We start from the raw sequence: 24,302 nt of genomic DNA on the forward strand, positions 1-24,302 counted from the left end.
ATGAAGGCAGAGTGAGATTTTAGACAAATAGACAGGGTGGGAGGAGGGGGCCACGCAGCCTTGTCTGATGGAAGATTTACTGTCTCTCTTGGTTGTTGCCAGCATCATCGTCCCCCCTCAGCAGCCTTACCATCTTTCTCTTTGGCCTCCTCCCCAAACCTCAACAGTCTACAGGGGCTGATCTCCGGAGAATCTTTTGCTCTCCAGGAGCTCGGAGGTGGCGCCCACGAGGTGGATTAGCATGTGAAGGACATGCACAGAGTTGACAATAAGGGGCATTCAGTCACAGGCAGACAGGAAGGGGGCGAAGATGGATAAAGAAGAAAGGGAACAAAAGCACAGTTGGACAGGTACGCAATCGCGGGCAGACGTCCACGAGCTGGAAAAGGATGGACAGGAAGGTCGCACGACCACAAACACCGGGCCACCAAGCGCAGAGAGAGAGAGACGGATGCAAAGGAAGTACGCAGACGGCTAGGTGGGAGGTGGGAGGCTCGGCGGACAGGGATGGGCTCAGGTGATGCCTCAGATCCCCGAAGGGCGCTGCGGGGAAGGCACTAAGCTCAAGCACCCGGCTCTGCCTTCCAGGCCCTGCCCATCTTCCTTCTCACTGTCTGCTGCAGAGGGGCCAGGCGCCAGGCTGGAAGAGCTAGGTGTCCTCCTGGATGTGCACCTTGGTCAGGGGCGCGGGAGTCACCCCTCCCCCCCCCCCACTCCGGGGTCACATTCACTTCAGCTCGCAGACGTGTATTATTAGGTCTGAGGTCTCGCTTTTTTCTCACTCATCCCCCACTTTCGTACACGTTTCTCGGGGACCGGCTCTTATTGGGGTGGTGTTTTATTCCAATTCCCGGTTTCAGGCGTCTCGGGAGCTGCGTCTGTTCGTTCAGAGATCACTTTCCCTTTAAGCGATTTTCCCCATCAGCCACCTTCGCAGACTCCCTCTCCTTCCCGACATCGCTTGCAGTTTTTAAGAGCACTACATCTCCCATCAACCTTAGCGCCCAAGCGGCTACCCTAGGGAACTTCAAGTACCGAAGTGCTCTCCTACCCGTCTCCGTGACTACTGCGGTGACCGATGGGGCTTGTAGTCCCCTCGGAATTGCCAGAAGCCCAGAGAAACTACTCATCCCAGGAGTCCTCGCGTCAGAGGCGGGTTTCCCTCCTGGCTCTCTGCGCGACCCTTAATCCTCCCTCGGACTCTAACTCCCGCCGTGCCATGCGCTGAGCTCCCGGCGGCGGAGAATGGAGTTGTGGCCAAAGTGTCCTCTGGGAGTTGTAGTTTCCATCTTGATGAGGCGAGGAGGAGGCGGAGTGACTCGGCGGCCATTAGCTGTGTGTAGTTGCCCGGGACTGGGAGCTTAAGTGAAGAGGGAAGCCTCACTCGGTGGAAATCTACCGTGGCCATGGGCTCCTGCCGGGGCTAGCCCCAGAGTACGGAGAAGGCGGGCTTTTCGGTGCCCCGCCCCGCCCAGTGGCGGGGCCCACTAGGCCTCCGGGCATCCCCGGTCTCAAGTAGGCCTCGTCTGCCGGCAAGGGCGCCCCAAAGGCGGGAGGCGCCATGTCGCTGGTTGCTTACGCCAGCAGCGATGAGAGTGAGCCGGATGAGGCCGAGCCGGAGCCGGAGGAGGAGGAGGCGGCGGCCCCTACATCTGGGCCCACTTTAGGGGGCTTGTTCGCTTCTCTCCCCGCACCCAAGGGCCCGGCCTTGCTGCCTCCGCCCCCCCAGATGCTGGCCCCAGCCTTTCCCCCGCCGCTGTTGCTGCCCCCGCCCGCCGGGGACCCCCGGCTCCAGCCTCCGCCGCCCTTGCCCTTCGGCCTGGGAGGCTTCCCCCCACCTCCGGGCGTGAGCCCGGCTGAGGCGGCGGGAGTTGGGGAGGGGCTGGGGTTGGGGCTGCCTTCGCCCCGGGGCCCTGGCCTCGGCCTGCCCCCCTCCATGGGCGGTGCCGGGCCCCCCCTGGGCCTTCCCAAGCCAAAGAAGAGGACGGAGCCCGTGAAGATCGCGGCGCCGGAGCTGCGTCAGGGGGATGTGAGTATCCGCGGGGGGCAGCCCCGCACGGCCCCTCGGGGTCGGGCTGGGGCCGGGCTGTGCGCGGCGCCTGGGAGGTTCCGGGACTGCCTCCCGTACCTGCGGCCGGTGCTTGCGGGCCGCGGGACTCCTGCTGCCGCGCGATCCGTGGAGCAAGCTCGTCAACTTTGGCATGTGTCCGTGCGCGTTTCTGGAAGCTGGACCCGCGTGCGGAAGGGCCACAGGAGGTCCCCTGGCGCTGACAGGCCCGGCCCGCCGCCCTGCGTTCCGCTCCCCCTGTTGCATCTGCACCACGGGCCGCTTTCCACTTTTCTTACCCCGAGAACAGCATGAGATCTGGCGCCGGAGGAAGTGACAGGAGACAGGATTCCTGAGCCCCTGCTGGACATTTGGGGCGCACTCTTCCCCTGGCATCCAACCTCAAACCGTCAGGGTCTGAAGGAAAAGAATAGGCATCCCAGGTCCTGTGTTGGAGGGAAGAAATGGAGTGTGTGTTGAGTGCAGAGCAGTAGCCCGGCATCGGCCCTTCCCTTCCATTATTGCAGAACTCCGGGAGGTACCGTTCTAGTTTTCACAGAGGAGAAGCAGACGTCCGCTGTGTGAGATCTTACCTGCAAAAGGACACAGTGGAGGTGAAGAGCTGGGTCGGTCATCTCCAGGTCCGTGCCTCGGTTTCCCCATTTAGGTATTGCCATGCCACGTGAGTTAGCACGCTTGGGTCCTATTTCTAGAAGAGGCAGCCATTCTGTATGTTGGAGCAGAAAACAGAAGGCCTTTTCTGCGGTGAGCACTTCGGGAATAAAGGAGACATGAAGCCTGCAGGCAGGTGGCGTTTTAGGGTTATCCCGAGTTCTTTCCTTTCTCTTTTTTGAAAAGTTGTTTGGTCAGGCCTTCGCTCCCCTTTGGTGACCTTCGGAGAGAGGCTTATTTTTGCTCTTGCCTTTCTGCAGGCTTCCAGCTCTGGCTCGGGGCTGTGTCCGTGTTTGGTCTCGCTGGTCCCTCAGCTTCTTCCCCAGGCAGCCTGCCATTCCCTCCCTCACCTCCTTTGGAAGACAGGTGCTCAGTGAGGACGTCCCGGGCTGCCCACTTGCACTGCAGCCTCCTGTCCTCCTCCTCTGTCTCCCCAAACTCGCCACCGTTAAACATGCACTGGGTTTTATTGCTTCTGTCCTTCCACTAGTGTGCAGGCCCCACGAGAGCAGGGCTGGCTGCTTATTGTGTCCACCACTATATTCCTCCAGGTTAAAACTGCTTGGCACCTGCTGAGCACTGCCTGAATGTTTTCTAAGTGAATGAGCTTGGATGAATGTGGACTATTCATAAAAAGGAGGTTCCAGAATCTGCCTCACTGTTTTGTTCCAAACTTTCTTCCACATTATTTCCCCCTTCTTTCTCACTTGAGTCCGCCGTTTCTGTGTACAGGATCCAGAGCAGCCTTCTGTCGCTTTGCTGAAACTTACTTGGGCCTTGATTTAATCTAAGCAAAGAAAAGTCCCTGAATAAGCCAAAATAGGTTCATTTCCTCAGCCTTCTCTTTTTTGTCCTCTTCACGTTTCTCTCCACCGTGTTTGTGTCGGAGTAAGTGTGATGTCTGGGGGAGGTGGCGCTTTGGGTCAGGTGGCCCCCTGCCCCGTGACAGCGGAGAAGCCCATTTCCAGGTCTGCGAAGGCAGCCTTAGAAAACGTAGCTGGTAGAGGTCGTGGAACCTCCCGGTCAGGCTGGCTCAGGTGGCAGGTCTCACTCAGGACTGCTCAGTCTGTCCCTCCTCTGTCAGTGGAGCTCACGAAATTCCTGAGGCGAACAGTGACGCGATCGTTGGAGAGAGCCAGGTCCGAGCCCTTAGCTTCTCCAGTTCCTGTTTTCGTCCTGCCTGGGTTGGTGGTGGTCCTGCGGGAAGGTGGGGAAGGTGGCCTCGGAGAGTTGGGATGGCCAGGTGAGGGCAGCCGTTGTCCCCGCGGGTTCTGAGCGTGTCTGCTTCTAAGCTCTGTGTCCTGCATCTAGTAGGCTCTGAGTACACATCTGAAGAAATGAATGAGGTTTCCTTAAGTGCCTTCCCTTCAGGGTTTGGTGTTGAAGTAGAAGTAACTCTAAACTCTTGTTCGTTCATTCATTCCTTCATTCCTTCCTTCAGTACGAAGCTGCTTGTCTGTGCCAGGAGCCGAGAGTACAGGGGTGAACGTGATCGGCTCTGCCTACAAGGACCTCACGGTCTACTGGAGGAGACTGACAAGGAGGTAGATTTTAGGTCAGTCAGAAGAACTGCGTGAGAGCTGGTGCTGTGGAGGGTGCGCATGGCGGGCACTAACCCAGTCTAGAAGTTGGGGAGGCTTCCAGAGGGAGGAGATGTCGGAACAGAGATGAGAAAAGTGAGTAGGAGGGAGCCAGAGAAAGGGGGGTGCTGTGCAGAGGAGCACGTCAGGTTGCGGGGCAGACTGTTGCAGGGGGCGCGGCGGTGAGAGAGTGACAGTGCGTCGGGGGCACCTGACGTGAGTGAAGCGCTGGAGCCTGGGGAAGGGGGCGCGTGGGCCTTGGGCGCCACAGAAAGGCCTTAGTACGTGACCGTGGGATAGTGAAGCGCCCTCAAAGGCCAAGCAAGGATTCTCTGGTCGCAGAGTGGCAAAGACCTGCGGGGAGCAAGACTGGCGGGCGCAGCGCGAGAGAGGGTGCCGGCCTGGGCGCAGGGGTGCAGGTCTGTTCGGGAGGCAGAAGTGGCCAGTCGGTCTAGGCCATTGATGGGATGGCCTGGGTGCAGGCCAGGATTCAAGGTTGACCCCTGTCTTTTAGCTCAAGCAGCTGGGAGGGTAGTGGTGCCATTTACTGAGGGAATATAGGAAACAGGGCAGATTGGGGGTTAGGTGGATTTAATTGGTTGCAAGTATCAGAAAGCACCTCAAGGTAGCTTGAATGATAACGCATCATAAATCTACCGAGGGGCCTTGCGAAGGGCCTGGAGTCAGGAATTGGAGGTCTGTCAGGGAGCCACGCAGCTCTTTGCAGGTTCGATCCATCCTTCTTTGTGTGCAGAGCGGTTTTCTCTGCTCCTCAGCCTTCCCCACGGGGGAACGATGGCCACCCACAGCCCCCACCTTCTTGTTTTGTAGTTCCTTTTAGCGAGCAGCCCAGATGGAACTACATTCTTAGTCCCAGTTCTGGTTTTCCACAAGGGAGCACATGGTCTGCTCTGGGTCAGCTCCTCAGCCAGCCACAGTCAGGGGGCAGGCAGTGTCCAGTTCTTTGTCCAGGTCAGCTTTCCAGTTACGTGAGGGAGCAGGAGTGACCCGCAAAACGGGGGATCGCCTCCTCCTTTTTCCTTATGTCCTTGCTCCGACCCAAGCTACCTCCGGGCATTGGTTGATCGTTGATTTCGTGGACTTAGGGGATGCAGACTTGTAAAATCAGGATACAGAAAGTCAGTATTAGAAAAGTCAGTCTGCTGTAAGAGTTTTCGGTCTCAGGACGTGCATTTCAGAGCAAACACATTTCAGGGTTATCTGGATTAGTATTGCTGTACTTTCAGATCATTTACCCAGATAGTGGAAAATTGGCAGCTGTGAGATGGGAGGTTTCACTCATTTTGGTCATTTCTGTTAAGCAAGCAAGCAGGCAAGCAAGAGTTGACTGCAGCAGACAGAGCATAGTCTCGGCCCTCTGTCGGGAGGGAAGGAGCGCAGACATTTGTGGGGCACCTGCCGAGCGGCCACCTCAGCATCGTCCCTGGTTTACAGATGAACTAGTTGAGAGAACAGAGGTGATGGATCTAAAATCCCGGTTTGGCGGTGGCAGGAGTCCTGTTTGACCGCAGGGCTGTGTTGTTCTGTCGTGGAGCCTGTGGGAGAGGGAGCCCTGAGCTGCTGCAGGCTCGGGGGAGGAGGCCCTGCTCGAACTGAAGGGCACGTGTCCGCACCAGATCCCGGAGACCAAAGAGGGAAATGAGTTGATGAATCTGACTAATTGGGATAATAGCCGCGAGGAGTGTAGTAGTGATTCGAGTTTGGAGCCCGGGGGGCTCTGTGCCTGGGCCCTTACTTCCTCCTTGGCTCCTGGCCCTGGCAGCTAGTGATTGCTTTTTGGAGAGGGAGTCTGTCAGAACCAGAGCCTGAGGAGATAAGAGGGAGGCTGCCGCGGGCAGGGAGGCTCCGATAGACGAGCAGATCCCACCGGGCCCGGCTTAATGGAAAATGTCTGTTTCCATTCTTGCTCAGCAGTCTCTGGTGCGTGCGTCTTGTCACTCTTGGCAGCTGGAGCGGAGAGGACAGTGGTGGCAATTGAGGCCCAGGCTCTTGTGAGGCCAAGAAGAAATAGATTACTTTCTTCTTAAGGCACAACCAGTATGTGCCTCTAAAGCCTCGGAGGGCCCGTTCTGGCCGGGCCCTGGTGCTCTGGGGTCTCGGACATCACCCCGTCTCTGGGACTGATGGAGTTGACTCCAGAGCTTTCCTGGATATCCTCCTGTGGAAGACAGTTTGGCAGTTCCTCAAAAAGTTACTTAGAATTACTCTGTAATCCAGCAGTTTCTTTTTTTTTTTTCTTTAAAAAATTTTTTTTAAGCAAGCTCTACACTCCATGTGGGGCTCGAACTCACAACCCTGAGATCCAGAGTCGTGTCCTCTACCGGCTGAGCCGGGCGCCCCTCTCGTCCAGCAGTTTGAGTCCTAGGTGGAAGGAGCTGGGAGCCCGACTCAGACACACCTGCACACGCGCGTCCCCAGCAGCCGTGGGTGACGAGCAGCATGTTGTCCAGCCTGAGGAAGGGAGGAAACGCTGCTGGTGTACGGCAGGGGCACTCAGTGAGGCCGGCCGGCTCCAGTGGGGCGCGGGCTGCACGGCCCCCGCTGGGCGTTGGGAGGCACTCGCGGTGCGCGTTCGCACACACGGAGGGGAGAGGAGCGCTGCCCTGGAGGCTGGAGGGCGGGGGGTGGGCCATGGGTCCCTGTGGTTCAGGAGGTACAGACTTTCTGTCTGGGGTGACGGAAAGTTCCAGAAATGGACGGTGGTGATGGTGGTACAGCGCGGTGAGTGCACTTAATGCCACTGAGTTGCCGATGGGAGCCCCCCGGCCCCGGGAGACTGGGGGGTGATGGTGCATCTCTTAGCCTGGGTTTTCTTTGTAGCTCTCCTGTTTCCTGTTAGTGTTTAGTGCCCCCCCCCCCCCGCCTCCCCAGCCACGGGGGCTTCACGTGGCCTCTGAGCCTCCACAGTGAGTCCGGGAGCTCCGTGTGGCCGCCTGCTTCTAGGGCAGGGTTGGTGCGAGTTCGTGTGAGGGGCAGGGGAGGTTTTCCTCCCTCCGCGCCCCTGGACCCCCTGGACTTGCCCTGTGGCCCTGATGTGGTTCCGAATGTCCCTGAGGCCTGTTTGTCAGCTTTCAGGGCAGACTTCTCTCTGTCCCTCCCTCAGAGACGGATGGTCAGGACTTCACAGGGGTCAGGGCTCGGCGCACTTGGGAGGTTCTGATTTGGGTGCTGTGTTTTGGGGGGGTCTGCCCTAGCTCGTGCGCGTCACGGGATGGCTTTTAAGGCAGTTCGGTGGGTTAGGGCCCGGTGTTCCGAGAGAGGGGGTGATCTTGAGGGCCCGTCGCAGCTTCCTGAATCCAGGAATAGCAAGCCGTTCCTAAAGTCTGTACGGGTGTGTAGTTTTGTGCTTTCAAACTGGAAACTTAGGCTGTCAGTACAGTGGGAACAGTGTGTGCCGTTTGAGAGAGAAATGGCATTTCCTCGGTGCGCCCCTGGCCTCCAGTGACCAACAGTCAGGCTCACGGTAGCCTCGTTCTGTTTGTCACAGGATCTGAAGAATAGGAACATGCTTGTACGGTTTTATGGATGTCATCGTCTTAAACTTGGCTAAGATTTGTTTTCAGATTGTTGCAGTTGAACCTGTATGTAAGGTGTTGAAGTTAAGTTGTGCCCCTGGGCCTCGCAACCGCTCTGCGCCCCGCAGTGAGGTGGTTCTCTGTGGTCTGCGGGAGGAGACAGGGCTTCACGGTCAGAAGGCAGGGGGTGGTCAGGAGTCTCCGAGGCACTGGGAGTCCGGGGCTTCGGGCTGTTTCTTCGGTTGAGTTTGACATCTTGCAGGCCAGAGAGAGTGATAATCCCTGAACTCTGCCTAGAAGTTTAATTATGTACATCTTCGTGGCCAGTAGCTCGTGCAGTCTTGGTTGTGACGTGTGTGTTATTTCCAATGGCTTGGGGGTGGCAGATAAGTAGCAAAGCCGAGACTCAAACCTGTATTTCTGATTTTGCGTCTGTGCTCTGGTCTGCCTCACGCGGAGTCTCCCGGGGCGTGCTCGCTGTGGCTCTGGGGCTGGGCGTGCTGTCCCTGCACAGATGTGGGAGCAGAGCGGGTGCAGGGCTTGGTTCTGCTGTGTTCTAGCTGCTGTTTAACCTCAGCAAGCCTCACCTCCCTTACCCGCAAAACTGAGGCGGTAACATCTGTCGGGAAGTGTTGCCGGGAAGACTAAGTGAAGCACCGTGAGTTGCTGGCCACCTAGACGACTGTCCTTCCCTTTACGGCCTCTTCCCTTATCCCCCACATTTAAGTACCAGGACAGACTCCCCTTACGGGTTTCGTCATACGTATGCATCCGGCAGCAGTTAGTGATGGAAATCGTTGCGCGCAGACTCCTGTGAGGCGGTCTTCAACTATATGGTGGAAAAGGCGAGGATATGAATGAGAATAATGTCACATTCAGGGCCGTCTAGGTGGCTCAGTCGGTTGAGCGTCCAGCTCTTGGTTTCAGCTCAGGTCATGATCTCAGGGTCGTAAGATCAAGCCCCGCGTCGGGCTTCGAGCTGAGCATGTAGTCTGCTTGAGGTTCTCTCGCCCTCCGCTCCTCCCTCCCCCCATCTCATGTGTGCTCTCTCTCAATTAAATTAATATAATTAAAAAAAAAAAAGATGTCACATTCACAGAGCAAGCACAAGTGGATCAGGGTTAGCATGATGCCACCCCAAACAAGTGGGTTATGCAGGGACACGGTGAAAGAGAGCACGGTGAGAGTCACCAGGAAGATTCTCGGGACTTTGACGTCAGGAGTCCAGAGCGCAGACGCAGGAGAGTACCCAGCGGCTGAGATACAGGCACAGGGATGGGGTGCTAAGGTGAGGCCCCCACATGCAAGAAGGAAATGTAGGACCAGCAGATCTTTGAGGGGATGTTTGAACCACACTTGATGTCCTTATGTTTGTTTGTTTATTTATTTATTGAGACAGAGAGAGATCGAGGGAGAGAGAGGCAGAGGGAGAGGGAGAACCTCAAGCAGGCTCCAAGAGCCCGACGGTGGGGGGGATGGGGGACTCGATCTCTTGACCCCGAGATCACGACCTGGCTGAAACCAAGAGTCGGAAGCTTAACCAACTGCACCACCCAGACGCCCTTTGATGTCCTTATGTTTTACCGCCTTCGTTGCAGTTACTGGGGTGCTTGTCTTTCTTCTTACTGGACCGAAAGTTTCTTGAGGGCCGGGACTTCTTTCATGTCACAGCACACACACAAAATCTTTGAAGCACACCGGGGTGAATGGTCTGGAGGCACTCCCTGCCCCGGGCCCTACCTGGTGCCTGTGGGCAGAGTGGATCCGCATTGTCTTGCCTGGGAAGTTCTGTCTACATACGGAGCACGGTGTGCTGCATAGAGTAGGTTCTCGGTTACTGTGAGGTCCTCGTAGCCGATGAGCCCAAGAAGGAACTTGTGGGGTAGGAGGGTCAGCTGAGAAGGTCAGGCAGAGGGGTTTGAGTTCTTGCAGAATCTTGGAGGTGAACGGGTCTTAGAGGACCATTATGTGCAGATGCCCAAACCAAGGCCCCGAGAATAAACGGAAGGCTTTCAGGGTTCTTGGCTTGGGGATTAACTTTTTATTTTTATTTTATTTTTAAAGATTTTATTTATTTATTTGACAGAGAGAGACAGAGCGAGAGAGGGAACACAAGCAGGGGGAGTGGGAGAGGGAGAAGCAGGCTTCCCGCCGAGCAGGGAGCCCGATGCGGGGCTCGATCCCAGGACCGGGATCATGGCCTGAGCCGAAGGAAGACGCTTAATGACTGAGCCACCCAGGAGCCCCGGGGATTAACTTTTTAAAATAGTGGTAGGGCACCTGGGTGGCTCAATTGGTTAAGCGACTGCCTTCGGCTCAGGTCATGATCCCGGAGTCCCGGGATCGAGTCCCACATCGGGCTCCCTGCTCGGTGGGGGGTCTGCTTCTCCCTCTGACCCTCCCCCCTCTCATGCTCTCTCTGTCTCTCATTCTCTCTCTCGCAAATAAATAAAATCTTAAAAAAAAATTAAAAAATAAAAATAAAATAAATCAGAGTGGTAAAGCTTGCTGTTCATATGCCTCGCACCTTTCTGAGAGGATGCTCAGGAGCTGGTGCTGAGCGGCACGTTCAGGTTGTTTTCAGTGTGAGAGCTTGTATTAGGAACGGTCCCGGTGAGTCAGAGGGTGACATAAGTGGCCTCCTGTCTTGTCCCAGGCGCTCCCCACTGGCTCGCTTTCTTCCTGGACACGAACAACTCTGTCTGGCAGACAGTAGATCATACTTGGAGAGAGAATGGATTTCTCCAATGGCTTTGACCTTTAATGCCGCACAGAAGAGTAGTTAACACACCACTTACTCCCGCCGGCCTTCCTGGGCCGTGTGGTTATGTAGTCTGGATGAGTGGTTTCAGAAGTGAGGCTGAGGTGGGGGGCGATTGTGGGCCAAATCCCATTCATCTTCTCATGGACAGATTTATAAGGAGAAGGACGGGCATAGCCTTTCCTTTGCACCAAGTCTAAATGGGAGGAAAGAGTTCTACTTTGACGGAATAGAAACTGATGCAAGAAAGCCATGCAACAGGTGTGGGGCAGGAGAATGAGTGGCCTGGGGAGGTGGGCACTTCCCCCTTCCTCTGACGTCTCAGGCCGGAGGGGAGCTCAGCCCTCGGGCACTCGGTGGGGCAGGGGGCAAGACGCTGGCGCCCTGGGTGGCCCTCCTCCCATGCCCCTCATCCGACCCCGTGCTTCCTCTGCTGCCCTCATGCAGGAAGGCCTTATTCCGTTTCTTTTTCTCTTAGTCAGATTCCGAGGAAGATGAGCCTTCCAAGAAGAAAACTGTCCTTCAGGTAAGCTTCGTGACGTGGCAGAAGCCACCTCTTCTCTTTCCCTGCAGCTTCCTGAAAGCGGGAGTTACGACGCCTGGCAGTTTCCACGGCGCGCTTAGAGCAGATGCAAGTGCTGGAGGACCGACTGTTCCGGGTGGTTTTGTGTTTCTGGGTGACACCAGCCCTTGTGCTCCCTGCCCCCCCTCACTGCTCCTGGGGCAGGCGGGGGCGGGCCGGGGCACGTGGACACCAACGGATGAGTTACACTTCTGCTCCAGGGATTATGTAGGAAGGTAGAGTAGAGGGAACGGATCGGTCAAAACCATGTGAGGGAACGTCTGTATTTCAAAATGCTCCATCTTCTTCCTGTCTCGTGTTTTTTTTTTTGGAAAAAAATTTTTTTTAAGATTTTATTTATTTATTTGACAGAGAGACACAGTGAGAGAGGGAACACAAGCAGTGGGAGTGAGAGGGGGAGAAGCAGGCTTCCCGAGGAGCAGGGAGCCCGACGTGGGGCTCGATCCCAGGACCCTGGGATCGTGACCTGAGCTGAAGGCAGACGCTTAACGACTGAGCCACCCAGGCGCCCCTTCCCGTCTCATTTTTAACCTGGAAAATAAACACTTAAATAGCATTTACTGTGTACCAGGCACTGTTCTGAGCACTTTACCAGCATTTACTTGATTTAATCCTCCAAGTGGTGCTGAAGGCCTAGTGTCTTCATCACGCTCACATTCTGCCTGAGGAACCGGGAGCTGAAGGTGCTCGCCTCGGATCAGGTGGCGAGCGGGGCAGAGCTGGGCGTCCGACTCGCTTTCTGACTGTAGAGTCCAGGCCTGGCCCTGCTGTACTTGGCTCCTGTTCCAGAATTGTGACCAGAAGTCCTCAACCAGACAGCGCCGGGTGATTCCCCCTTGTCCCAGTGCCTCGATTCCGGCCCCTGGGAGTTTCTTCCTGTTCTGCTCCGTACTCGGGGACTTATATGCTCTCTGATCTCATGGATCATATGTCTCAGGAGAAGCAAAAGCAAAAGTGGTCCTGGCTCTCTGAGGTTGTTCTCTCCTGACTCAGGTATATGATGCCGAAGCTGCCCCCTGCCCTAAGTCTGCTGAGGTGTCACTTCCATCGCTGGGAGGCCTGACGACCCAGTCACGTGGGAGTGGGAACCGGCACTGGGAGAGCGACCTTGTGGCCCCTTGTGGGGGGTGATGGGGGAGGAGCCACCGCACATACTGGCAGCTGAGGCCGCTGGAGGCCAGCTCTCCGTTACCAGAATGGCTTCCTGGAGGAGGTGGATGGCAGCCCTAGTCATGGGAAGGCACTGGCTCAGAAGGCCTCGGGAGGCAAGAGCAGCCTTCCAAGCTGGCAGGAAGGGGTGGGTGGATAGAGAGCTCAGCTGGGGCCAGAGTGGGGCGCTGCAGGGGGCTGTGGCTGTGACCCCAGATATCACCTGAGAAGTCGGACGCCTCAGGGTAGCCTGAGCAGGTGCTCCACATGGCGCCTCGGCCCGGTCCCCACACGCTTGAGTCTCTGCAGCCTGCCGGGACACACAGCAGGGAGAGGGGCCCACTCGCCAGATGAACACTCCTGCCTGCCTGACTCATGGGCTCTACTTCACTTGCTCCAGGCGTTGCTTGGCCAAGGGGCTGAAGTATACTAGTCCTCCAGGACAGGGGCGTAGTGACCTTATTCCATTCTCCTTTTTTTTCTTTCTTTTTTAAGATTTTATTTACTTATTTGAGAGAGACAGAGCGAGAGAGCACGAGCAGAGGAAAGGGGCAGAAGGAGAGGGAGAAACAGACTCCCTGCTGAGCAGGGAGCCCGATGCAGGACTCGATTCCAGGACCCTGAGATCATGACCTGAGCTTAACTGACAGAGCCACCCAGGCGCCCCTCCATTCTCCTTTTTCAAACAGACGTCTCCCTCAACCCTACAGTTAGGCCAAGCTGGCCCTGTAGCACACAGAACGCAGAATGGGAGAGATTTTATGTGTAGTAGGAACTCTGAGTGGGCTGAGCCAGTTAGCTTACAAATGGAGAAGTTAAATGCTTGCCTGGGGCATAAGCTGAATATACCACATCTATAGGGTTTTCCTTGGGCAGGAGAGAGGACTTTGGGCAACAGAAATGGATGTCTTTTGGACAGAGCCTTGTTTTTGACTTTGAGTAGCAATTCAAAGGAAGCAGAGGGTTCCTATGTTAAGAGGAACCTTCAAGACATGGAGAGAGGTAGAGCGGTCAGCTGGAGAGAGCCCTGGGCTGTTTGGGAAGAAAGATGATGTGGGATTAAGAGCATCATATCTGAGACGCTGAACTCTAGGAAACAAATGGAGGGTTGCTGGAAGGGAGGGGATGGAGGGATGGGGTAACTGGGTGGTGGGCATTAAGGAGGGCACTTGAAGTAATGAGCACTGGGTGTTGTATGCAATTGATGAATCACTAAATTCTACCTCCCAAACTAATAATACCATATATGTTAATTAATTTGAATTTAAATAAAAATTTAAAAAGAGGATCATATTTGCCAAAAACAGAGAATCAGGGAAGGCTTTGTGACAGAGGGCAGGGGAGCTGGCTTGGTATGGAGCCAAGGAGGACAGGGATGGCATCTTACCTTGGGAGAAGCAGCCAGCGGAAGGGCCTGGGGTGGGAGGAGTCAAGCCCAGTTGGATGAGTCAAGTGGGCAGAGGTAGGAAGGAAGCAAGGGCTGGTAAGGTTGTAGGCTGAGCGCCTGTCTTGTAACTCTTGTTCTTGATGTCAATAATACAGATCACAAGATCTCACTTGTCCCATTTTTTCCCTCCTTCCCCAAATCTGCGCTCACCAGGGATCCGGTGAGGGGACTGGTCTGTCTGCCCTGCTTCCCCAGCCTAAAAACCTGACGGTGAAAGAGACTAACCGGTTGCTCCTTCCGCACGCCTTCTCCCGGAGACCCTCGGATGGCTCCTCTGGCACCAAGCCCTCCAGACAGGCCTCTAAGCCCAAGCCCTGTCCCCCGGCCTCTGTCGTGGGCACCACAACCACCACCCCGTCACCCTCTGCCATCAAGGCTGCCGCCAAGAGCGCTGCCCTGCAGGTGACGAAGCAGATCACGCAAGAGGAGGACGACAGTGATGAGGAAGTAGCCCCCGAGAACTTTTTCTCCCTCCCTGACAAGGCTGAGCCGTCTGGAGTTGAGCCATACCCTTACCCCGTCCCCACTGTCCCTGAAGAGCTGCCTCCAGGCACGGAACCAGAGCCGGCCTTCCAGGACGATGCAGCCAATGCTCCCCTTGAATTCAAGATGGCAGCGGGCTCCAGTGGGGCCCCTTGGATGCCTAAGCCTGGGGACGACTACAGCTACAATCAGTTTTCCACATATGGCGATGCCAATGCCGCTGGTGCTTATTATCAGGTGGGTATGAGCCATGGGGGGCAGGCCAGGGCTCGGTGGAGGGTGGCGGCTGGGGAGAGCTGTGAGCCGGTGGTACAGCCTCTCTGCTGTCACTTTGAATTGATGTCTTCTGGGGTCTTGATTTTCCTGTGCATACCGGGCCTCGAAACATGCTGCCTTTGTTCTGAACCATGTGGGTCTAAAATTGCCTGAGCCTTGAGGTCTGATATAACTGACAGCTCTATTCTGAAAACCATCCCTCGTTGTAGGAGCTGGTGAGGGGGGAGGAAGAAGGCGGAAGAGGGGGGCCCTCTAGTCTGGGAGATCCAAGGTGGCCTCATGGGGATGAGGGAGCTGGAGGTGGGATGCACCGAGAGCAGGACGGGAGAGGAAGGGCCGAGGGCCAGGGGGATCTGGATAGTTGACACAACAGGGAAGAGGGAGAAGGGAGAAGGCGGGAGACCGAGCCCTGGGAGGTTGGAAGGGTGGAGGCACCTGCCCTGGGGAGCCAGGGGGCCGTAATTTGTGTTGTGAGAGAGAGTGGGGTCCAGGGTTAGTTTGGGCTTTGAATCGCATGCTGTGTGAGTCCGAGCAGCTTCCTCAGCTGTGCAAGGGGCTATTGTAATAGCGGTGGCCTCCTGGTGTCGCTGGGCCATCCCATCAACTTAGCGTGGTGCCCGGGACAGCAAATGCACAGTAAATGGTTGCGGTGACTTTTTATCCAGGCGCCATTTGGAGAAGCTACTTAGCTTTGCTGTGGGTGGCGTCAGAGAGAATATAGCATGCCAGGTTGTGAGTGGGTTTAGGAGATTTTCCTGGCAGCCAGAGTGTCCTGGGTGGAGAGGGCTCCAGGGGCTTGGGGACTCTTGGCAGGGCTCCTGGTTGAGCAGGGGCAGCTGGTGGCAGTTTTCCTTGCAAGACTTAAGTCTCCTTGGACCACTGTGATTCTCTGAACCGCCAGCATTAATCTTTAGCCTGGGCATGGGTAAGGACCCATAGTGGGTGGGCTTTGGCGGGACCCTGTTCTTTTTTTTTTTTTTTTTTAAGATTTTATTCCTCTGACAGCACAAGCAGGCAGAGCTGCAGGCAGAGGGAGAGGGAGAAGCAGGCTTCCCATGGAGCAGGGAGCCTGATGCGGGGCTCGATCCCAGGACCCCGGGACCATGACCTGAGCTGAAGGCAGATGCCCAACCGACTGAGCCACCCAGGCGCCCCAACAATTTCTAAATATTTGTATTTCCTAAATATTTGCTGTTGAGCCTCAGTGTATCCTGTAGGCCGATCGGGGACAATATATCTCCCTTCAACATTGTTAGAAGGAAGGAGGAGGAAGATAAGAGTGTTTTGACCTCTTCAGCCAAAAAAAAAAAAAAAAAAAGCCATTTAAATGAATATCAGGCATTCTGTATCCATTTATAAACTCCACTGAGGCAGTCTGGGCACATGAAAGCATGTTACATACACTCGGGGACCCTGCGGTTGCATGTATCTTACTGTGAATACTTCCATAGAAAATTGTGCTCCAGTCATTCTGGATTTTCATGTATTTTATTAGTTGATGTTAAACTTGATTTTCCATTTAGCTCACCAAAAAGTGAATGTTCTTAGAGGGGCATTTCCTGGAGCTTGGGCAAAAGTGGAAGAATTGGGAGAAGGTATGCACAGGGAGGACACCCGTTTCTCAGCCGGAGGGCTGCCTCTCCCCCTGGCCTCCTGGGGTCCCTCTTCCTCTGGGACCCACAGTGCTTGTGACAGCTCACCTCTCAGGCCGGTCCTCAGATTCCTGAGCTAAGTGTGTGGTAACACACACCTGGCTTGTTCCCTTCTAGCCAGTGATTTTATCTCCTGTTCTCGTGCAAGCGGAGTTGACACACAGTGTTAACGTTAGTTTTAGGTGTATGGTAATTTATGTTCTGTGCGAGATCAGCACCCTCCCCGCCTGTTGCAGGCAGTGTCCTTGTGTCCAGAGGCCGTGAAGAAGACGAGGAGCGGGAATGGTGTGCGCTCACACCTCTTCCCTGCTCACAGGGAGCTTGCTGCGGCCTCTGGAGGAGCACGGGGCTGGGGGGGGGGGGCCTGCAGGGGGCAGGACGGAGGAGGGGGGGGCCGGGGGGGGGGGGCGGGGCCGAGGAGGGGGGGGGGGGCCGAGGGGAGCAGGGGCGAGGCCGAGGCCCTGTAGCTCAGGGCTTGGGAATCCCCTCCGGAAGCGGCTGAGGAGGCAGGGTGTGAATTGAAGCAGGAGAGGACGTCTTATTTCTTGTCACCCTTCCCTAAAACACGTCCTCCAGTCCGGATGGCGCGGATGAGAAAAGCCGCACACTGCCCTTGAGTCCAGCATGGCGTCCGCGGCTTCAGCTGGCGGCCGCGTCCTTGGCGGGGCGCCCTCTCCCCGCAGCGCGAGGCCGCTGGCCGCCGCGCCTCACTTGCCGTGTTTCCCCCGCTCTTGGCTGCAGGATTACTACAGTGGTGGCTACTACCCTGCCCAGGACCCGGCCCTGGGCCCCCCCCAGGAAATCGCCCCAGACGCCTCCTTCATCGATGACGAAGCAGTAAGTTAAAGCGGGGGGACCGTCTCTGACCCGTGGACTCCAGGTTTCAAGTCTGAAACTAAAGAAAACCGTTTTTAACTGTATTCACTGAGGATTCACATAACCGAGAAGCTCCAACGCGTAGGGGCTTAGAGCAGAGAAGCGAATGTTTTTCCTCCTCAGAGAGCGGGGAGGCAGGCAGGCCCGCGGGCCGGTCCCCCTGACGAGTAGTTTGCTGTCCCCGGTTGTGGCCTTCCTTCCGGCCCGCCTGGGCAGCTGAGGCGGCCGGTGCGGAAACGCCGAGGAAGGACGCCTTCCCGCGCCGCCCGGGGGACCTCCCCAGAGGTGTCGCGAGCACTCCCACTCTGTCTCACTGACTAGAGCCGGGTCACGCGGCCACACGTGCTTGCAGGGGAGCGGGGCGGGGGGGCGCGTGCGTAGCCAGACTGGCGCCCCTTCGCGGGGAGGGATTTGGGGCGGAAGAGCAGCCACCGCGGATATGCCCGGTGCTCCACACTCCGGGTCCCCTGCTGCCGAGCTCCCTAGGCCCCGCACACGGAGAGGTGAAGCCGCGCGTCCTGTGCCGTCGGGCTGTGTGATGATGGAAAGTGGTGTTCTCTCCGCAGCGAGGTCGTGGCCCGTTAGGAGGGGGTTGGAGGAATCCGGGGCGCTACCTCTTTACATGCAGGTTCTTGTGAAAAATAACTGTCTGCTCACCTCTTCACAGAAGGGTGTCCATCCCTCTGCATTTTGCCTCCTGTGGTTAATGTTGTGTTCATCGGCTCCCCTGTGGGTATATCCTCGGCCAGTTCCGTAGTGAGGCCCTTTTTGTCCCCCGCCTAGGAGGCAGCAGAGAGCTCATCCTGTGCCGAAAGTTCGTTTTTTGTGGGTGGAGTGCCCCTCAGAGCCTTGCTAATAATGCTCACACCAGGACCTGGGTTCCACGCAAGTCTCTGAGTGTTTTCTTTTGTTTTTCCCTAAATGTTTTTATTTATTAGAAAGAACGAGCAGTGGGGAGGGGCAGAGGGAGAGGGAGAAGCAGACTCCCCACTGAGCAGGGAGCCCCACCTGGGGCTGGAATCCCAGGACCCTGAGACCGCGACCTGAGCTGAAATCGAGAGTCGGACACTTAACCAACTGAGCCACCCAGGCGCCCCTGAGTGCTTTTTTTTTTTTTTTTTTAAGATTTTATTTATTTGTGAGAGAGAGAAGGAGAGACAGAGAGCATGAGAGGGAGGAGGGTCAGAGGGAGAAGCAGACTCCCTGCCGAGCAGGGAGCCCGATGTGGGACTCAATCCCAGGACTCCAGGATCATGACCTGAGCCGAAGGCAGTCGCTTAACCAACTGAGCCACCCAGGCGCCCCGAGTGGTTTTCATTAGAGTCCCCACCCACACTACCTTCCAGGCACATCTTTGGGTGACTTTGATGTGATCTGCATTTTTGGTGAGGAGGGACAGGAGAGAGTAGCAGTCTCTTAGAAAATTTGCCAGGCCTTTCTTACGAGACTCCTCTCCCCAGTTCCCTCTCTGGGTCCACTCTGGTGTGGGGTCTGCTGATTTTGTGATACCAAACCCATGAGAAGGAGCAGACGTGTGAAAACCAAGTTTTAGAGGAGAAATCCTAGATTTTTTTTTTTCAGCCTGAATTCTTAATTTGAAAATTGTATACCATCCTTTTAGGTAGATACAATGTATGTATAATTTGAGTACAAATTCCTAGCAGTGATCCCCTGCACTCACTCATGTTTGTGAGTGCTGCCTTGGCCTCCCTTTCCCTGAGGGCAGGAGAACTTCTGAGAAGCAGCCTTTCATATGGCATCAGGGGAGCTTGGTAGGGGTGGGGTGAAAAGGGGTATTACATGGGGGGGTCGGGGAATTGGGGGCGCAGTGGGGGTGGGAAGTCACAAAACCATTCCATAAATTCTGGATTGTTAGTGACATCCCCTGATCTCCCACCCAGAGCTCCTACTTCTGCTTTATTTTCCCTTTTCCAGTTTAAGCGGCTGCAGGGCAAGAGGAACCGAGGGAGAGAGGAGGTCAACTTTGTGGAGATCAAAGGTGATGACCAGCTCAGTGGGGCCCAGCAGTGGATGACCAAGTCATTGACAGAAGAGAAAACCATGAAGTCATTCAGCAAAGTAAGTGGGAAGGTCTGTTGTGTGGCCCCAAAGCAAAATCTAGGCCTACCCCTGTCCTGACTCCACACCCGATTGTTACTGCCCCAGCACCTTTCACACGTGCCTGCTGCCCGAGCTATGGGGTGTGCGCCAAGCCTCACGGATGCAACCTCTGCCTTCAGAACTTCGCAGCACTTTGCTTTCCATCTGGGTGGTGGAGTCTGGTTGCTGAAATTGAGCAGTTGGAGCAGTTTCCCATCCTGCACTTGGGAAGAGCTTTGGTTTATTGTGGCTGCTTCCCTCACTGGACGGAGCCCGCAGCTGCTCTGCCCTCTGTCTACGGTCAGATCCCTCCTCCGTCCGTTCGAGCTGGGGCCTGGCTCAGCACGTCTTTGAGGTGTGGGCATAACAGCAGAGTCCTGGGGGCTTAGCATCTGCGTGCACAACCCCTCCTCTCTGCTTTCTTTCTGTTATTTATTGTAGCCAGCTGTGGGCTTTTCAGATGCTTTATTCCTCACGCTTCCCACACCGAGCTCCTGCCTTTCCGTGTTCATTTTCTTCAGTGTGATGAACCCCTCTCCACCTAGTAGCTGAGTACAGCAAATGTGGACATTTATGAGCCTGCCACAGGGGGGTAATATGGGGAAGCCCTGGATTTGAGCCCAGCACCAGCAAGGCCAAGGTCGGGCATCTTATTCCCTTTTCCTCCCCCCGACTTTCTCTGCTTTGTTCTGTGGCCACAGATGGCCATCTGAGCCCCAGCCGTTTGTTTTCACTGAATGCTGGCGGTCATACAGGACAGAGCAAAGGATTGTGGTTAGATCAGCATAGATCCATCACTGTTTCCTGGAAAAACCACTTAGGAGAGCACGCTCTCCTGACTATGGGTCGAGAAGCATCATCACATAGTAATGGCGCTCCCCGCGGGCCGGGGGTGGTTGATGTTTGCTGTCTTGGATGGTCACGTTAAGTGATGTCGCACAGCAGCAAGGAGTTGCGAGTTTGCTGTTTTCCTGGGTCCGGGTTCTCTTTGCACCATTTCCTTGTATTAAAGCTAGATCTTTTATTTTATTTATTTATTCATTTTTAAAGATTTTATTTATTTCACAGAGATAGCGAGAGCAGGAACACAAGCAGGGGAAGTGGGAGAGGGAGGAGCAGGCTTCCTGCTGAGCAGGGAGCCCGATGTGGGGCTCGATCCCAGGACCCTGGGATCATGACCTGAGCCTAAGGCAGACGCTTAACGACTGAGCCACCCAGGCACCCTTAAAGCTAGATTTTTTAAAAAGAAGAAAAAGATATGGGTCCTGTCCTTGAGGAGTTTACAGCGGAGCTGGGAGAGAGACATCAGGACGCTTGAGTGTTGACGAGGGATGACAGGCATGCTGAGGACACTCCAGAGAGGAGTGCTGGGAGCTGGGTGGGGCTGATTAGGAAGCTTCTGGTCTGAGACAGCTCTGGCGTAGGGCAGGAAGAGCACAGGACCATATCGACTTTGGCAGTAAAGCGTTTGCATCAGAGCTCGGTTAGGGCTTCAGTGCAGTTACGGGCCAAGGCTGAAAGATTGGAGACAGGTGGGATGACAGTGGAAATTTGAATTGCAGGGTGTCTGTACGCACCGACGGGAGAAGGGAACAGATGAGGGGCCCGGGGGGACGGGCAGGACTGTGAGAGGGTCTGGAGGGACGGAGGTCGCCTGTCCCCTGGAATGGACGCAGTTTTAGACCCCTGCAGGCACTAGCTGGCATCAAGTGTCCACTGTGGGCAGAGCCCTGTGCTTGTTGCGGGGGTGGGGTGTGGTGGGGTGGCGTGGGGTTACCAAAGAAATGAAAGACAGTCCTGACCTCAAAGTAGTTCCAGTCCAGTAGGGATATTAGCAGCCTATTTCAGGCAGGTCTTCTGAGCCTGGGTTTTTTGCATAATGGCTTTAATAAAAATAACTGTTTTGTAAGTATATAAACCTAAAAATAGCTCCAAGCTGACTTTTCTCCCCCAGGATTTGGGCTGTGGGTTGGTTTTTCAGTCCCCAGCCTTGCACCGTCTGGGCACTTGAGATACTTCTACTTTTCTTCCTGTGGCTTAATGATTGTGTTTTCTTCCCTCGCAGAAGAAAGGTGAGCAGCCAACAGGCCAGCAGCGGCGGAAGCACCAGATCACGTACCTGATCCATCAGGTGAGAGGGCTGGGGGCCTGGGCCTGAGGCCCGCAGGGCCCTGAAAGCCTGGGAGAGTGCTGGCCAGGCCCCGCCGAGGCGGGAGTGTCTCACGCCGCCTAGGCCACGGCGGATTCTCCACATGGCCACTAGGGGGAGATGTGTCCTTCAGAATCACCCACGGCGCTCCTGCCTCACTTCCCCGAAGACTCAAGTGCAAATAATTTAGACATTGAAACGTAAACGCAGAGAGCAGTGAAGTGGTTTCTCATATGGTTCTTTTAAAGAGCTAGTTTATCAAAAATAAATAAACATCAAGCTTACCTAGGGATTTAAGAAACTATTTTAAAGAAAAGGATTGGTTCACCTGCTTTTATTCAAAATATCCACCTGATAAGGAAGTTGGTTTTTTTTTTTTTTTCTCTCTTTTTTTTTTTAAGATTTCATTTACTTATTTAACAGAGAGATAGCGAGAGCAGGAACACAAGCAGGGGGAGTGGGAGAGGGAGAAGCAGGCTTCCTGCCAAGCAGGGAGCCCGATGTGGGACTCGATCCCAGGACCCTGGGATCATGACCTGAGCCGAAGGCAGACGCCTAACGACTGAGCCACCCAGGCGCCCTGGTTTTGTTTTTTTAAGATTTTATTTATTTATTTGAGAGAGAGCGCGTGAGCGAGCACACCAGCAAGGGGAGAAGCGGAGGGGGAGGGGCAGAGGGAGAGAGAATCCCAAGCTGACTCCATGCTCAGTGCGGAGCCTGATACAGGGCTCCATCCCATGACCCTGAGATCATGATCTGAGCTGAAATCAAGAGTGGGACACTTAACTGATGAGCCACCCAGGCGCCCCAGGAGGTTGGCTTTGTATTCTCCACTTCTGTGGCAGGAAATATCAACACGATAATTAAAAATCACAGATAATCCAAAAATGTCTTTTGGAATTAGAATGTTACTTATCTGATAGGACCCAGCAACTTTGAAATACTCATTTAATCATTAAACAGACATGTTTTTGAGACCTGCTGTACTGCACGCTGTCCTGGCCCTTTCCCTGGGGGCGCACCTGCTGCCCGTGGATTTCAGTGGGAAATCTGCTTTCATTGTTCCCTTCATGGTTTCATCTTTTTTTTTCAGGGACCCCCTTGTGTCCTACCCTATTTTGTTTTTTGTAGGGAAAGGATTTGAGGGTAGGAACATCTTTCAAACCCAAACTCTTTTTTTTTTTTTTTAAAGATTTTATTTATTCATTTGAGACACAGAGATACAGAGAGAGAGAGCATGAGCAGGGAGAGAAGCAGAGGGAGAAGGAGAAGCAGGCTCCCTGCTGAGCCAGGAGCCCGATGTGGGGCTCGATCCCAGGACCCTGGAATCATGACCTGAGCCGAAGGCAGATGCTTAACCATCTGAGCCACCCAGGCGCCCCTCAAACCCAAACTCTTAATCCCTGCCCCTCATCCAGGGGAGATGAGCAGGCATCCATTAACTCTTGTGGGGTGGGGTCAACGAGCCCTTCTTTAGGGTGGTGCTCGTTCACTCCCCAGGTGCCACATTGAGGTCAGCAGAGGAAAGTCTCAGTTCTGGTACCTTCCAGTCTGTTTGCCACAGCTTCCGTTTGCGCTGGAGAGAGGTGTGATTTTCTCGGGTACCACATCCACCGTATTCAGCACAACAGCAAAACTGCATACCCTGATGTAGCTGTTGTGGGGGTGGTGTCCTGTGTGGCCCTGTCCACGTCTTGAGGCCATCCTCCCCAGTCCTCCCCCATCATCCACAGTCCTCTCCTGTCCTCTCCTCCATGTCTCCTCCCGTTGGCTGGTCAGGCATCCAAGGCATCTGATTTGTCTTCCTTTCAGATGCATACTCTAGCTCTCCTTTGCCCATTTTCCACTTGAGTGATTCAGTTTTAATTCCAGCAGGTGAGGGACCAGGATTCTTTTTTCTTTTAAATTATTTTATTTTTATATGTTTCTTTTTAAAGATTTTATTTATTTATTTGAGAGAGAGAGCGTACAAGCATGGGAGAGAGGTAGAGGGAGAAGTAGATTCCCCACTGAGCAGGGAGCCCAATGCAGGACTCGATCCCAGGACCCTGGGATCATGACCTGAGCTGAAGGCAGACGCTTCACCGACTGAGCCACCCAGGCGCCCCTATTTTATTTTTAAGTAATCTCTACACCCCACGTGGGGTTTGAACTCGTGACCCTGAGATCAAGAGTGGCATGCTCCTTCAACTGAGCTGGCCAGGTGCCCCAGGACCAGGATTCTTGAGTTTTTATTCTGCTTCAACCCTGTTGGCCCCCAGGGAGATGCTGTCAGCTTTCCCGAAGAGATGTTTCTTCTCTGCTTTCCCAGGGTCTTCCCCTTCTTCTTAAATAAGAGAAAATGAAGTCTTTCAGGGGATTTGCTATTTTGCCATACCTGTTCCAGGGGAGAAAGATGTTAGATTGGGAAGCTTGCAGAGGCGAGCGAGAGGCTCCTCAGCACCCCATTCGGCTCACCACACCCGTGTCCCTTGCCACAGGCTAAGGAGCGGGAGCTGGAGCTGAAGAACACCTGGTCGGAGAACAAACTCAGCCGTCGGCAGACCCAAGCCAAGTATGGATTCTAGGGCTCTGGACCTGACCGTTTCTGGGGCTCCTGCCCCCTGGCGCCTGGCCTCACCTCGGGGACCCCGCTGCTCCAAGGCCAGGGTCTCTATCCCTGAGGACCCGGCCCTCGCCTCTGCGAGAATGAACACATTTGATAGATTTTTCTTAACAAAAGTTAGAAAATTCAGCTCCTCTGTCTTGGAGCTAGCAAAGACTCAAGCGATGCTTCAGATGGGGCTCTGAGTTCCTGGATGGGAGTGGGGCTCCCTGGTGGGTGTGATGAAATGGGGAGCCCCTCTCTCCACTTTTTTTTTTTTTTTTTAAAACCAGGGGTGTCTGTTGAAATAAAACATTCAGTCTGACAGACGTTGCTTGCCCTAACCCCTTTCCTACTTTTTAGTGTGGTCTCGTTTTTCCATTCTGGATCTTTCTCACTTGTTCTCC

General features: G+C 54.9%; 1 protein-coding gene across 1 annotated transcript; it reads left to right on the forward strand.

Annotated features, from left to right (window-relative positions):
* Window positions 1–1,316: 1,316 nt before the first annotated feature.
* On the forward strand, window positions 1,317–24,302 carry PRCC (proline rich mitotic checkpoint control factor). The gene is made up of 7 exons (XM_021681955.1): window positions 1,317–2,029; window positions 11,075–11,122; window positions 13,929–14,495; window positions 16,928–17,023; window positions 18,998–19,141; window positions 21,228–21,293; window positions 23,792–24,302. The coding sequence occupies exons 1-7, from the start codon at window positions 1,562–1,564 to the stop codon at window positions 23,876–23,878; spliced, it is 1,476 nt and encodes a 491-aa protein (XP_021537630.1). The 5' UTR covers window positions 1,317–1,561; the 3' UTR covers window positions 23,879–24,302.

This window comes from Neomonachus schauinslandi, chromosome 6 (genome assembly GCF_002201575.2).
Source record: "Neomonachus schauinslandi chromosome 6, ASM220157v2, whole genome shotgun sequence".
Classification (NCBI taxonomy): Eukaryota; Metazoa; Chordata; class Mammalia; order Carnivora; family Phocidae; genus Neomonachus; species Neomonachus schauinslandi.